Source organism: Syngnathoides biaculeatus, chromosome 17 (assembly GCF_019802595.1).
Source record: "Syngnathoides biaculeatus isolate LvHL_M chromosome 17, ASM1980259v1, whole genome shotgun sequence".
Taxonomy (NCBI): Eukaryota; Metazoa; Chordata; class Actinopteri; order Syngnathiformes; family Syngnathidae; genus Syngnathoides; species Syngnathoides biaculeatus.
The window spans coordinates 22,122,153-22,137,118 of record NC_084656.1 but is presented as its reverse complement, the minus strand read 5'-3'; the positions used below and the strand labels follow the sequence as shown (position 1 = coordinate 22,137,118).

Sequence of the window (14,966 nt, the reverse complement as noted above, 5' to 3'; positions counted from 1 at the left end):
ACGCGCTGGTCTGCTGGAGGCGACGCGGGACTCGATTGGAATGCATTCACGTGCTAAATTGACTTTGAAAATATTTAATATTCCGTCGTTTACGGGCCTATGAGCCGCGACTTTTTTCACGCGCGTTCAACCCTCCGGTTTATGCGGGCGATGCGGCTAATTTGGGCATTTTTTCTAACGGCCTCGAGGGGGCACTCGAGCGGAAAAGGTAAGAGTGAGACCGGTGGAATATATGTGCCGAGGAAGTGACTTTTACCGGTCCGACCCTGTTAGCGGCGCGCTAGTGTCTTGCTGCCGAGGAAGTGAATTTTACCGGTCTGACCCCGTTGGCGCTGCGCTAGTGTATTACTGCCGTCTCTCAGTGATTTTTACCTGTATGTTTATTTTTAACCGGCCCTGTTAGCGCTAGCATTAGCGCAGCGCTAGCCGACCCCCTGTGGTAAAGGGAAGAATTGGACTCTGGGATTCCGACGGCCGGGGCAAAAGGGGCAAGAGGCCTTGATAATCGGCCCAATGTAACTCAGTCGCTCATTGCAGGGTTGCCATCTCAAGCCGGGTACAAAAATACCAACAATCGGGCTGATTTCGAGCCCGATTTCTATCGACCAACGTCAAAGCTCAAGTTTTCGCGCGCGTGTCGTCGTTTAAAATCCTGGCGTACACCTTCGAAAACTGATTTAGAGCCCGATTTCTCCCTTCTGAGCAGACTCAGCAAAGGACTGATTATCAAACGGCCTCGCTGATGTGACCTATGGCCTAAAATCCGGTGGACACACACCGATTACCAGACCGTTTTTGAAAAAGTACGAGAGTAACAGGGGCTTACTCGTCACATCGATGAGGTCGATGATAATCGGCCCAATCTAACCCAGTCGCTCATTGCAGGGTTGCCATGGCAAGCCGGGGACACAGATTCCAACAATCGGGCCGATTTCGGGCCCGATCGCTATCGACCAAAGTCAAAAGCTCAACTTTTCGCACGTCTGTCGTCGTTTAAAATCCTGGCGTACACCTTCGATGACTGATTTAGAGTCCGATTTCTCCCTTCTGAGCAGAGTCAGCAAAGTACTGATTATCAAGGGCCTCGCTGATGTGACCTCTGGTGCACACGCACCGATTATCAGACCGTTTTTGAGTCTGATTGCTCCTGACCAAGAGTACTCATCGCATCGATGAGGTCAATGATAATCGGTCGTCTGCTAATTAGAAATCGGTCTGGAATTTCGCCGATTATTGTTATGTTTGTACTGGCGGCTTCAGGTGACGAGAGATGTTGCTCCTCCCATTTAATCGGTCCTTGTTTAGTCCATTTTTGGTCGTAGGCGAAAAATCGGGCTCAAAATAGGTCCGGTTATCGTTTGGGTTTTTTTTTGTTTTGTTTTTTTTTTACGTTAAATCTCGTCGGCCTGTCGGGTTTGCTCCATTTCCTTCCAAATCCAGACGACGGAATCACACGTGAACTTTGGGCAACTTTTTTTTTTTTTTTTCTTCTCTTTTTAATGGAAAAATACGACGAACGGCTTAACGGCAACCAGATGTCGCCTGCGCCGTTTTGGGCCCTTTTTCCTGGCGTGAAATACGAGTCGCGGTGTTTACACGGCGGGGGGAGGCGTGCGCGGGGCCCGCTTCCCCGCTAAGAGGGGACGGAATGCAACGTAGGACGCGGACCTCGGATGAGGAGGGGGCTAGGGGATGGGGGTGGGGGTGGGGGCGCAACCAGAAGAAAGGGAGCCCCGACGTCGAAAGCATGCGGAGGGAGAGGCAGACGCGCTCGGGGCCCGGCGGAGACGTCGGGAAGCGATGCAGACCGGAGCGTCCGCATTGCCCCCCCTCATTGATTTGTATATGAAAACATAGTGCTTATCCCCCCCCCCCCCCTCCCCTCCCCTCCCCCATGCTCCCCCTTTCTGCTTCCCGTCGAGCGATCATCTGATGAAGAGACTAGCAGCTCGCTGCTATGCGGGCTTGCTAATTCTCTCCCCCGCCGCCGCCGCCGTCGCTGCCGCCGCCGCGCTGGATCCTGCAGACCGCGCTCAGGTAAACATTCCCGGGTGGGTGTGCGCGAGAGATTGGGCGTGGGGGGGGGGCAAAAAGGGGGAGTGTAATCTCAGTCGGATTAGTCGGGGAAGAGGCAAGGCTTGGTGTGGCGGGATGTGGACGACTGCCGGAGGGGGGGGGGGGATTACGCCTTCATTCCTCCGGGGTGATGCTGCAGACGCCCCCCCCCCCCAAATTCTCAACACCCCTCCCCCACCACCTTTAGTCGGCTTGTTTACCAACATCCCAGCACAGCGCCATCCGCGTCCTTGGCGATTTGCGTTTTAGCGCGTCCCGTGCAGCCGTCTGGCGGCTTTCTGTCTGCTCAGCTTTCCTGCGCGCCGGCGGGGCGCCCGAACACCTCGAAATTGGATCAGCGGCTTGGAGGCATAAAAAAAAAAAAATGAAAATGCTATAGTTGCAGCACAAAGTGGAAGGCGAGCGACACGGCGACTGAAAATCAAAATTTGCATGCGCGGAGGACAAACGACTGCAAAGGATTAGTGGGGCAAGGTGACCAAAAAAATTAATTTTTAAAAACAAAGAAAAAAAAAAGGGTGCTATACAAAATATGGCGGACTGAGGCACTGCCCCCCCCACCCCCCGCCCTCCACCACCACCCCAGACTCACATTTCAGAAATAACACAGTATGTTGTTCGTCTACAGATGTTTTTCTATTATGCTGGGGGGAGGGGGGCCAAAATCTTATTAAAAATTCAACTGTGTGTTTCAACACATGGATTGATTGATTTTCTAAACAAAACTGAAGTAAAGCACAAATATTTCAGTTTTTGGTCAAATTATATTTTAAAGCAAGCGAGCAATACCCAACAAATGTCCTTTACCCACGAATACCCCCCCCCAAAAAAAAATCCTACTGTACTTACTGTTTGTGCAAAATCTGACAAAAAATTCCAGTAAATTTATCCACGAAAAAATTGCGTGTACATGCACAAACACCCACAACAATTATTCATTATATCTATTTTATATATATATATATATATATATATATATATATAATAAAGTAAAAATATCCACAAAAAAATTGCGTGTACATGCACAAACACCCACAACAATTATTTATCTATTATATATATATATAATAAAGTAAATTTATCCAGAAAAAATTTTGTACATATCCAACACAACAATTATATATATATATATATATATATATATATATATATATATATATAAAGTAAATTTATCCCCCCAAAAATTGCGTGTACATGCACAAACACCCACAACAATTATTTATTATATCTATTATTTAATTATTTATTATATGGACACAATATTACACTAGTAAGTCTGCAAAAGCTTACTAAATTGCAGATTATTTAAAAAAAATAGGGGGGGGTAACATTTTTTTTTCCACCAACAAGTAATTTGTAGTTTGTTGTGTTGACATATTTGTCATCACCTGATTTTTTAAATTTTTCTTTTTTGGGGGGATATGCAAAAATGCTGCAATGTTTAACTTTTTGTAGAAAACGCAACTAAAGCCGTGCGAATGCAGTTTTAAGTAATTGGACGCCGTCTCCCGGTAATCTCCCCCCCCCCAACCCCAGCCGCAGCCGGAAACTGGCGTGAAGATGGAGGAGGATGGCGGCGGGCTGAAGAAGCGCAAACACGACGAAGGATGCGACAAGGCGCCGCCCCTGCCGGCGGCGGTGACGGCGGCGGCGGATGACACCGCCGGCGAAAAGGTCAAACGGAAACGAGGGCGACCGCCCGCCGAGAAACTGCCCCCGAATCCGCCCGAGCTCACCCGGCAACTGAGCACCCTTGTGGACATGGTGGTCAACTACAAGGACGCGTGAGGACATTTTATTTTGTCGGGGCATTCAGTGGAATTCGATTGCCTTAAAGCGCTTTGCTCAAACGATAGCGCGATCGGCTACATTCCTCGAGGTTGCGATTTCCAAAAAACAAGGTAGCAGCAGCTCGATGTTAGTCGCTCGTGGCATTTGGTACATTCCGACTGAGTCGGGAGTATCAGATCCGTTCTCTGAGGTCGCCCCCACTTGACAACAGTTAAGTTTACGCTACGACAGTTGGCTCCGATCACAGAGACCACCAACAATTGGTTTGCTAAAGCAAAATAAGAACGGTTAGCTTCGCACTTGGTTTACAACCACCACGGAGTTCCAGTTTTAGAGGTTTTCAGGCCTCCATCTATCCATTTCATCCGGGTCATCGGGGAAGTAGCTTCAAGCAGGGATACCCAGACTTCCCTTTCCCCGGCCAATCCTTCCAGCTCTTCTGGAAGGATCCCGAGATGTTCCCAGGCCAGCTGAGAGACATAGTCTCCCTAGTGTGTCCTTGGTGGTCCCCGGGTCTCTTTCCGGTGGGACATCCCCAGAACACCAGGGCTCGGTTTGATAAAACATGAGCGTTCAGAGCAATTGTCAGTCGTTGACTCACCCTGGCAACTTTCTTCGTCCTTCCAGTTTGGGTCGACAGATCAGCAAAGGATTCGTGCAGCTGCCTTCCCGGAAGGAAGCCCCCGAGTACTACGAACTGATCCGAAAGCCCGTGGACTTCCGTCGGATCAGGGTGAGCGTCCGCGGGAGCGCCGGTCCCGACGCCCGACTTGTTGGCGCTCTCGTGCTCAGGTGGTTTCCGTTGCAGGAGCGAGTGCGAAACCACAAGTACAGAAGTGTGGGTGACCTGGAGAAGGATGTTTTCCTGCTGTGTCACAACGCTCAGACCTACAACCTGGAAGGATCTCAGGTGAACGATCACAATTGGGGCTGCGCATGATCGATATCTACGAGTACGCTTTTTGTAAAAGGACTGAGGTCCACTGGTACAACAACTCTCTTGTTCAACTCTGTTTGCCGCTACCGTACAACGTTTCTGTTACTAGTGAGGCAAAACTAGCTACCAGCAACTACTGAACTACTTGACATCCGTGTGTGACTAATACTGCGAGTGAAGTTGAAGATGCTAACTCGTAGCACGCACTGGTACTGGTGTACGGGCCAAGTTCGATGATCACCGTCTAACTGCCGTGTTGCGTCGACCGCCGCAGATCTACGAGGACTCCATCGTCATCAAGTCCGTCTTCGAGAGCGCCCGTCTGCGAATCGTCGCCCGCGAGGAGCCCCAGCGTACGCTCGCCGGCGACGACGCCCGCGCCGCCCGACGCACGGAAGGAGGTAAAGCAGACCGCGAACGGACATCCCAACATCGTGGACTCGCCGTGACGGCCTCTCGTCTTTTTGGTTCTCCGCAAGCGCCGGATGACGGGGAGACTGGTCGGAATCTCACGGCCAAGAGGATGCCTTTCTACCGGGACCAGGATGCCGAGGACGACGCCTCTAAGGATGAAAGTTGAACTCTTGTGGGGAAGACTCGGAGTCCACTTGTTTCTTCGTCATTATTCTTAAAAGACACTGCCCCCCCCCCCCCACAAAAAAAAAAACAAAACCTCGGCTGCGGAAGACTGTTTGTCGTGGCAACGTGTCAAAAAGACATGTTCGAAAAGACACAACAAGTCTGCCGTTGTGGTTCCAAGCGGCCATTTTGGGGTCCACCTTGGGCATCTCCGAGGGTCCTTCAAAGACAGACTATGAGAGATTTTCTTTGATTGCTATTAAACATAAACCACATTTCCTGTGATACCTTGTTTTTTTTTGGGGGGGGGGTGTTTTCCCGAGTTAGGAGCCGTCAATTGTTCGATTTGTTTGCTGCGCGTTGCTAGCCAAAAATGGGAGCACCGCCCAGTCGCGGCGACGTCGGCCCGTCGTCGAAAGTTCCATCGCCCCCTTGTTGCTGACAGAACGACTCCCATCCCGGCGGTGCGGAGTTGGACCCAAATGCAGGATTCCCGGGAAAAGGCATCATGTTCAGTGGGTTTTATTCTTAACTAAAGCGATGCACAATTACACAGTCCAAGAAAGCAGGATCCAAAAATGAAAAACAGGGTTCGATGACTGTGAAGCTAAGTGGCGGAGTAACCCGGGATGTGGTGAAGCAGACTCACAAACACAAAGCAACGAACTGGCAAATGCCAGTGTCAAAACTCCAATTTAAATACTTGGTCTTATCACAGTGCCTCGTGCAAAACAGGTGTGACCGGCGACAAGTGTCAGAGATGACACCGCCCCCGCAGCGGGGGCCAGGCCACGCCCCTCACGGCCGCGGTCCGGCCTTGCTCACGACAGAACGTTTCGTCATTTAAAATCCAAATCCACACGAAATCGGAACGATCAAAGCTGGAGTGCCAGCCGGCGTCGGCGTCGTCGTCATGCTGCGTTCGCTTGCCCAAGATGCCCTGGAAATCCTGCCACTTATATAAAATCACATCATAGAGCCACAGATGTTGTTTCGGCACATTTTACCATCCGGATGCGAAAAGCAAAACTCACTCTTAAAAATAAACTTGTTCCATGTTCGTAACGAAGACAAAAAAGCGCAACGAGAAAAACAATTATTGAATATAAATAACAGCAAAATCACGACCCAATGCAGAAAGGAGACAAAAAACAAACCCAAAAACTTTCTCGTACGCCATCGTGTAAATTTCATCATTCCAACCGCGCGGCAAACCGCAGCTAGCTAGTAGCGTTACCTTTAAAAAGCGTGTCAAGATGGCAGCCGGGACGGACTCCCGAAGTTCCTGCAGGGACCCGAAACGTCGTCATCCGTGGCGACGTTGTCGTTTTCCCACAATCGGGTTCAAACGCTCGCTTATCGGAAAAAACGTCGGCGGGGACGCTTCCGTGAACGCAGCCGCGACGCCGAGGATGTGAAACTGGCGCCTGCGCGCGACGGGATTGGCTAACGTGGCATCCAATGAAAAGTTCGCAAGTAGGCAAAAGCGACCAGTCGTCACCCGTTAGGCCACGCCCATTAAAGTTTTTGACATTTCTTTACATTAAGTTTTATGTTTTTGTACAATACAGTTACTATTTTTAGTGGGGGGTTTTTTTCTATTTTTTTCTCGTCATTTCAATGGCGAACGGTGATTTTTAAATTCCACTTGTAGGTACTGCTGCACTGGACATTTTTCCTTCGGATTGTGGGATTTGTGTTTTTTTTTTTCCCCCTCGCTGCTCTCATCCTTCTTTTGCAAATTTGACGTAAATCAACAACAATCCTGCTTTGTTTGTACGGAACGCCTTCTTTGGGTTTTGGGCCGGTAGTGGACCAAAGTATCGGGACGCGGACCTCCTCCTGTCGCCAAAACCCAGCCGAGAGGTCTTGATATTTTTTGTCCGTGTCGTGGCACGTCAGAGACATTCTGAGGTGCGAGGACTGCAACAATCCGGGCACACACCAGCGTGGTTTTTTTCCCCCGTTTTGGACTTTGAATGTAAGTTTCCGGCATCTGGTAGACATTTTATGCGAAGCGTGTTGTCGGCTACGACGTCCAGACAATCCCTGGAAACGTACTGTATCTATTCAACTGTACTGTTAATACATTTATCAAAAAAAAAAAAAAACTGCTCGACGCCTCGGTGCCCGTGTCGGATTAACCGTTCTAGTGACCCCGTCCCGACTGATTACCGGGTAAGACATTTGCTGGCCACTGATCGGGATTGGCTGGGAACCATTGTAGCTAATCCAGACTGACGGGTGACCGATACTGATTGAGTGGCGAGCGATCTGGATTCAATTGGTCAGGATTTCTTGGGGACCAACTGGGATTCAATTTGGATCATTCCGGTTGAACTGGATCTGGATAAAATGGCCACCGGCGCAGCCAATTCAGATGCACAGGATTAGTATGGATTGCCCAGCGACCCAAAACCCTTTGCCAAGATCAAGATTCCTTGGGAACTAAAACTGATTGATTCAATCTGCACTGATTTCATCTGGATTGACTGTCCCCCAATCCAGATTGACCAGGAACTCGTCCAGCCAATACAGATTTGCAGATAGCTCCATATTAAACCCTACTGCAGTATCTCAGTATACTGGACCTGTTGTACCTGGACTCCAATTCAGATTGATCGCCGCCGATCCAGATCAACTGGCAACCTGTATTCACGACTAATCCAGATTGACTGATTTGTAATGTCGGAAATGGATCGAAAAGATATAAACGCCGCCTGGAAAATCTGCTAACTTGTATAAAAAGTTCTGAATACTGCGATTTTGGGGGTTGTTTTAGGTTCACGTCCAAGTATTTACCTTTTTAGTACAGTCATTTTTTTACTGTCCTCTGGCAAGAACCTCGATGGCAAAATTGAAAAACCAGTATGCTCAACCTTTTGCGCAAAGTGCATATGTGAGGTTGACCGGCACACAATTAGCCATTAGCCAAAGTTCAATTGCAAGACATCCGTTGAACGGCTGTAGGCGGACGCGCTAATGGCGGATTAGCGGGTCCGGGAGGACTCTTAATCTGCGGGAGAAGACAAAACTCAAAGGACTTGCTTGTAATTGCACTGGAAGCCATTAAAGAAGATGCCCCTCCACCCCGCCCATGTGGTTCCTCCCTGAGGATCGCTACCGGGACTCTCCTTAGCTCCAGAGGAAGACCGCGCCGAAGGAATACTTCACTTGGTTATTATTATTATTATTTTTTTTTTTTTTTGGGGGGGGGGGGGAATTAACGTCGTCAGAATTGTTGACAACAATCATCTCTGGATTCACATGTAAATTGATTGAATAAATGAACCGCTATCAATCCACGATCCGGACAGAATCACTGGCAACCCATCCGAATCCGGATTGCCGCGTTGCAAATGAAAATTCCGGAGCACTGACAAAGAAAAATTGGAACGTTAATCCAACTGGGAAACTTTATTAGAGACCGTACGTCTACATTTATGCATACTTGTTCTGCAACGAAGAGTAGAATATACCGTGCAAACAATGTCCAATATCAATCATACCAAGGGGAAGAAACACTTTGCAGATTTCCTTCATTTTCGCAAAGTAGCGAAACTGCACATACCGTATGGAAGAGCAACCACACGATTCCACCCGTTGACCAGAATTTTACGGTACCAACCAGCTGATCCTGATCGACTTGCAACCAAGACACTTTGTCGCCATTTTTGGTGCAAGAGTCCAGATAACCTTTGATTTCCCAATAGATAAAGTTCGGAGCTATTTGGATCAACGGGGAACCAATCCAGAATGACTAAATCCGAATTGATCGGTGACCAGTCGGGATTGAACGGCTCAGGATTAGCTGGCAACCCATCCCACCCGCTGATCCTCACAACCGTTCTGGATCGACTGGACGCAAATTGCCTTGTGGACGGAATGGCGACCGGTGCGCTTGGGATTTCAAAACACATTCTGATGGACTTGAGAACAAACCGATGCGATTTGCGACCGGAAGATTGACCGGATCCAGATTGCCTGCCATCCGATCAGGGTTGACTAACTCTGGATGGACCAGATCCAGACTACATGGCGGCGAGCCACCCAGATTGATCGTCAGCCAATCCAGATTGAGTGACGACCAATCCACGGCGGCGCCCTTTCTCCTACTAACCTGTGACCTGGAACAGGGCAGAAAATGGCTACGAACCCTTCTGGAGATCCTCCACTATCAGATTCTGGTCTCTGGCCAGTTCCTTCGGGGGCTCCAGACTCCCCTCGCTCGCACATCCCGGTTTCCGTGGCGAACCGGATCCGCCCGCGACGGCGGGCTGAAAGGGGCCGACGGCGTTCCCCAGGGCGCGGAGGGAAAAGCTCCTCTGGTGCTCGGCGACGACGACGGCGCACAGCTGAAGTTTAAAAGCGGCCCGAAAGCCCCGGCGGAAGTTCTCGTTGAAGAAGCCGTAGATGATGGGGTTGACGCTGCTGTTGAAGAAGGCCAGCCAGTGTGCCAGCGGGTACAGGTAGATGTTGACCACCCGGTACTGGCCCTCGGTCAGGCTGGCGTAGTCGCTCAGCATCATCAGCGTCCACAGCGGCAGCCAGGACACGATGAAGAGCAGCGCCACCACCAGGAGCATCGCGATCGCACGCTTCTTCTTCTCCGTGCCGGATCCCGTCCCGCCGCCCCTCAGCGACGCCCGCACCGGCCTGGCGGTTCGGAAGAGCGCCAGGCCGATGCGGGCGTACATGACCACGATGAGGATTAACGGGGCGAGGTAGATGTTGACGAAGAGCACGGTGGTGTAGACTTTGCGCATGTCCGGACTGGGCCAGTTCTCCCGGCACCAGTAGAAGGGGCGGCTGTCGTCGCCCTGCCGGAGGACAATGCGCACGCCGGGCTCCTGGGCGGCGTGCAGCGTGACGCCCGACGGGCACGAGATGGAGGCCGCCAGCGCCCAGATGACCGCGACGATGATCTTGGACCCGGCGACGCTCAGCTTCTGCTCGAAAGGGTAGACGACGCAGCGGAACCTGAATGCCACGGAAAAGCGGGGCACACCATCAGTCCGCATCCGGACCGAAAGGGGGACGCGACCCGGACCGGCTAAAACGGCCGTGGGCAAACCTCAAACGTATATTTCCGAAACGTGAAATATCCACTCAGGTTCCAATCAAGAGTGACCGACCAATTCAGGTTAGACGGGGACCAATCTGGATTGGCAAGGACCAAAATGATCCATTTACTAATTTATTCACACACAACTGTTAATTTTTAGGATATAATAGTCAATCAAAAAAAAAAAAAAAAAATCCACGACACGATGTTTGCCACTTAATTGAGACGTAACACTTCCTTGAACCCATGCAGTGGTTTCAAGGTTGATGTATATTTACACTGCAATATTTTGATCCAAACTTGCATTAGCCCGTTGGTGGCGTTTCAATTCAATGTTAGCATTACACTCGCGGGCGTCCATGAGGTGAAATGTTTTGATGTTTAAATTTGCAATGCTGAATTCTCTTTTTTGTTTCGCTTGCCAGTGTCACCAAAAACTCCAAATGGGATTGACGACCAGCTTGAAGCAAGCACGCTGGGCCTCTTTCCCGGAGAACTGCGCGTCAAAGTGACGTTACGCCATCGTCGGCACTAGCGACAAAGCGAAAATTTAAAAAAAAAAAAAAAAGATCATCGGAACTTTACCGGTCAACGGCGATGGCCACCAGCGTGAAGACGGACGCCGACACGGAGATTCCCTGGACCGTCCCGCTGAGTTTGCACACGACGTTGCCGAAAGGCCACCCTGCGGCGAAAAGTGGAAACCGTGAGGAAAACAAAACAGAAAAAAAAGGCAAACGTGGGAGCGGGCCCGCCGTACCCGTGATGATGTTGTCCACCAGGGTGGTGGGCATGCAGAAGACGCCCACCAGCAAGTCGCTGACGGCCAGGTTGAGGATGAACACGTTGGTGACGGTCGGGGCGCTGCGGCGCCGCAGCACCGTGAGGCAAACCACGCCGTTACCCAGCATGCACAGCAAGAAGATCAGCAGGTAGGACAAGGCGAAGGCCGCCGCCACCGACGGCCGGTGGAGGTAGAAGTCCACGTAGGTCACGTTGTCCCGGCGGACCCACGACGAGTTCCGCTTCGGCGTCATCTCGTCGGGAGTCCAAAAAAAAAAAAAAATAAAAATGCATTTTTACGAACGTAAACTAACTTCACCTTCACAGAATTGTATCTAGAAACACTAAACGACTAAAATATGTATTTTTGTAAACATCAAAGACAGTCACTGAAAAGCGCACATTTTTTTTGGTAAATTGTTTTAGTAAAAACCAAAAACAATTTGGACTCCAATGAATCAACATACGCGTTTTCATAAATATTAAAGATGAATCAAAACTTCCACTCAAGCAAAAAAATCTTTCCATCGGCCGCAATTTAGACAATTTTACGTACATTTTCATAGAACTCGAGACGAAATTGTTCCCGAGAGGAGATCATTGTTAATAAAGTTCATGTGTTTTCATAACATAACACAAAATTTCCCAATTTTTTCCCTAATGATTAATTCATACTGGAAGTATGTTTTTTTTTTTTCCCCCACCCCGTCAACAATTTCTACTCAAAATTGAACATAGAATGCGTGATATTACACATTTATAATCAGTTTACATGGTTGAAATATGTAAGTGAGTATTGGACTATACATTTATATTTACAGCAAAATTATGTATTATTTAAATGACAAATGACAAAAATGATCAATGAAGATTACCTGTTGGTCACCTTCAGCGTCCCTCGCACTCAAAGACTGGAAAGGTAGAGCGTCAAGCAAATTATTATTAATATGAGAGAGAGAGAGAGAGAGAGAGAGAGAGAGAGAGAGAGAGAGAGAGAGAGATTAGGTGGGATTTATCCAAATATATAGTTTGGTATATATATAAGTAATAGTATACATATAGTACATTATATACACCACTGGTATGAAAAATGTCTCTTCTGAACTGCAATATTTGCCGCATTATCGTTTTTGTCAAAATGAACAGTTGTCACCGAACCATACATTTTTCTTTTGTTTTTTTAACAAATATGTAAAGATATTTTAGTCTTCAGCAGTGGCGTTGTTAGGACTCTTTATTTTCTTAATTTTTTTTTTTTTTTAGGGTAGCTGACGCCCCCTGTAAAAATGTCTTCCACACCCACAAAATGTTTTGGTTGTGTGTTGTTCGTCCCAAATTTATGCCTCAGTACCTAAATATCAGATATTTTAGTCTTCAATAAAGCCGGCGTACGTTTTCGTAAATGGAGACCATTTCGCCTTCGATAAACAAAGCCCATCCGACCATTTTCTGAGCCGCTTATCCTCACGAAGGTCGCGGGGAGTGCTGGAGCCAATCCCGGCTCAACTGGTCGCCAGCCAATCGCAGGGCAAATAGAAACAAAATCTATTGTAGGATTTTTTTTTTTGTTATCAATTAACTAAGTTCTATTTTCATTTTTTTTTTTTTAAACAATTACAATTCAGAGTTGGTAAGCATGTTATTAATGTCTATGTTACTACAACACTGATTTTCTTTTTCTTTAAGTAAACAACAAATGCCGTCACATCTTTACAAATGTTTTATTTTTCATTCCAAAACACACCACGATAAAAAAAAAATTCTTCTGTGTAGTTTTTATTTTTTTTTTTTAAGCCCATAAGGTGCATGAATAAAATTGCCTAAACTTTAAGAAGAAAAAAATAAAACTGCGTGGGGGGGAAAAAAAAAAAAAAAAAAGACTGGAAAGATGTCAACACACAATTTACACGGATGACTTTGCGTCAATTGTCTCGTGTCGAAAGCAGCTTAAAGGACAGTCTCGCCTGCGTCACGTTCACATTCCTTGCATAGATTTTTGATATTCAGCATCACATTTGGAAGGATTCGTCAACTCAAATAGACACACCGGTCTGTATTTTTTTGAAACTAAAATTATTTTTAAAAGGAGAAAATTAACATTTCTTGAACGGAAGGAAAATTACAACCCCCCCCCCCCGCCCCACCCACCCAAAAAAAGGCGATCAGTGTTTTTGATCACTAGCATAATTGCACACCATGATAAATGTCTGGCACCTACAAAGAAATCAGAGGTAGAACTACATCATTATTATTCACAAATCATAAACGCAGAGTGAGATTCGTTAAGAGGGCGCGGACCGCAAAAAAGGTCTGCCGATAAAGACGTAGCCATCTGAAATAAATACAGGAATACAAGCAAAATATGGAAAGATGGGGAGAAATAAGAGAAGTATGATTTCATTGGGAGGAAAAAAAATAATAAAATCGGTGAACTGAAAAAAAATATATAATAATATAATAAATATAAAAAATATAGGGGGAATAAAAAAAGTTTTTTTTTTTACTAGATTTTAAGCTAAAAAGAAAAATATTTTGTGTTTGATTACATTATTAAGGGAAAATACAATTCCAGCTCATGATTATTAGATGAATAAATTAACTTTTATATACCTATAGTAATAAAATCAAATCAGAAAAAAACAAAATCAATTAAAAGTCCACATTCTATTAACAAAATTGACACAAGGCTTCGTCATAACAATAATAAAAAATAGATCCAGCCGTTTGTGATTGGGATATTTTAAAAAATAGCTCTAAGGTGAGTAAAAAAATAATAATTGAGTTGCTCTTCAGATATTGTTTTTTTTTTTGTTTTGTTTTGGTTTTGGATTTTCTTCACAAGTCCGTTTCGGAGGCTTTCTTCCAGAAAAAAGTGTCGCCGTCGATCGAGATGTGAGGCGACGCTTTGGCGTAGGCGCCTCGCTCGAGGCTGGGGAAAAAAATAAAATAAAAAATAAAAAAACAGTTTGCGTTATGAACGATAGAAAGTGGGGGGGGGGGGGGGGTCGCCGCAACTCACGCACTCGGCCACGGTGGACGACTCCAAGCGCTGCTCAGCACGGCGAATGTGCGTTGAGGAAAGTCTGCGGTGCGTCTCCTGAAAAGGGGGCCGAGTCCTCACATTAACGCAGAATGGGCGAAGGTCAAAGGGCAAAGGGGGAAGTCGCGCCCGTTTTGATTAGCGTTCGCGACGCATCTTTCGTCAAAAATCAAAGAATGCTGGGATTTGGAAAGGGAACAGGAAACAGACAATATTAACACCTCCAATGAATTTTGGGGTGGGGGCCAAGGGTTAAAGGGCGGGGGGGGGGGGGGGGGGGTTTAGCATGAAGCAGCAAGAAGCCCAAAGACGATCGGACCCCGGCCGGTACTCACTAGCCAAAGTCTTGTCCGCCAACATGGGCTCCTGCTCCATCATGTCCATGGAGATTTTGATACTGGGAATATTGTCGTGGAAGGGGTAGTCGGACTGCGGGGGGGGGGGGGGGGGGGGTGAGAACACCAAAAACACGTCACCACACCTACGGCGACGCCCGAGCCGGACCCCCGACGGCGAAGACACGTACAAAGTCGTTTTCGGAGTCGATGCTGCCCTTCTTCTTGTGCTTCTTCTTCTTCTCGTCCTCCTTCTTCTTCTTGTCCTTCTCGGGGATGACGTCGTCCAGGTAGCCCAGGTCGTGCTGGGAGAACACGTAGTCCATGGCCTTGCGTACCGCCACCAGCGCCAAGATCTTA

At 47.7% G+C, this 14,966-nt stretch overlaps 3 protein-coding genes across 3 annotated transcripts in view; 1 reads left to right on the top strand and 2 right to left on the bottom strand.

Annotated features, from left to right (window-relative positions):
• Positions 1-1,250: 1,250 nt before the first annotated feature.
• Positions 1,251-5,650, top strand: LOC133490899 (probable global transcription activator SNF2L2). Its single transcript, XM_061801581.1, has 6 exons — positions 1,251-2,037; positions 3,613-3,860; positions 4,495-4,600; positions 4,676-4,777; positions 5,079-5,205; positions 5,284-5,650. Exons 1-6 carry the CDS (start codon positions 1,933-1,935, stop codon positions 5,382-5,384), a joined length of 789 nt encoding a protein of 262 aa, XP_061657565.1. The 5' UTR covers positions 1,251-1,932; the 3' UTR covers positions 5,385-5,650.
• A 3,257-nt stretch (positions 5,651-8,907) lies between these two features.
• On the bottom strand, positions 8,908-11,492 carry LOC133490778 (neuropeptide FF receptor 2-like). The gene is made up of 3 exons (XM_061801251.1): positions 11,209-11,492; positions 11,034-11,133; positions 8,908-10,363 (listed from the first exon to the last, which is right to left on the bottom strand). The coding sequence occupies exons 1-3, from the start codon at positions 11,483-11,485 to the stop codon at positions 9,532-9,534; spliced, it is 1,209 nt and encodes a 402-aa protein (XP_061657235.1). The 5' UTR covers positions 11,486-11,492; the 3' UTR covers positions 8,908-9,531.
• A 1,876-nt stretch (positions 11,493-13,368) lies between these two features.
• The window catches only part of LOC133490776 (electrogenic sodium bicarbonate cotransporter 1-like), a 32,368-nt gene continuing 30,770 nt past the window's right edge, over positions 13,369-14,966 (bottom strand). The window contains exons 23-26 of the mRNA XM_061801246.1: positions 14,798-14,962; positions 14,607-14,700; positions 14,255-14,328; positions 13,369-14,160 (exon numbers count right to left, since the gene is read on the bottom strand). Coding sequence (XP_061657230.1) covers positions 14,285-14,328; positions 14,607-14,700; positions 14,798-14,962 — 303 coding nt within the window. The 3' untranslated portion in view covers positions 13,369-14,160; positions 14,255-14,284. The remainder of the gene's footprint in view (positions 14,161-14,254; positions 14,329-14,606; positions 14,701-14,797; positions 14,963-14,966) is intronic.

Bases quoted from the DNA above. Each gene is read 5' to 3' on its own strand.
- LOC133490899 (XM_061801581.1), top strand. From the start codon at position 1,933: ATGAAGAGACTAGCAGCTCGCTGCTATGCGGGCTTGCTAATTCTCTCC. The intron at 4,601-4,675 runs GTGAGCGTCCGC...TTTCCGTTGCAG, and splicing joins TGGACTTCCGTCGGATCAGG to GAGCGAGTGCGAAACCACAA. The intron at 5,206-5,283 runs GTAAAGCAGACC...GTTCTCCGCAAG, and splicing joins CGCCCGACGCACGGAAGGAG to CGCCGGATGACGGGGAGACT.
- LOC133490778 (XM_061801251.1), bottom strand. From the start codon at position 11,485: ATGACGCCGAAGCGGAACTCGTCGTGGGTCCGCCGGGACAACGTGACC. The intron at 11,134-11,208 runs GTACGGCGGGCC...TTTTCGCCGCAG, and splicing joins GGTGGACAACATCATCACGG to GGTGGCCTTTCGGCAACGTC. The intron at 10,364-11,033 runs GTAAAGTTCCGA...CGTGGCATTCAG, and splicing joins GTGGCCATCGCCGTTGACCG to GTTCCGCTGCGTCGTCTACC.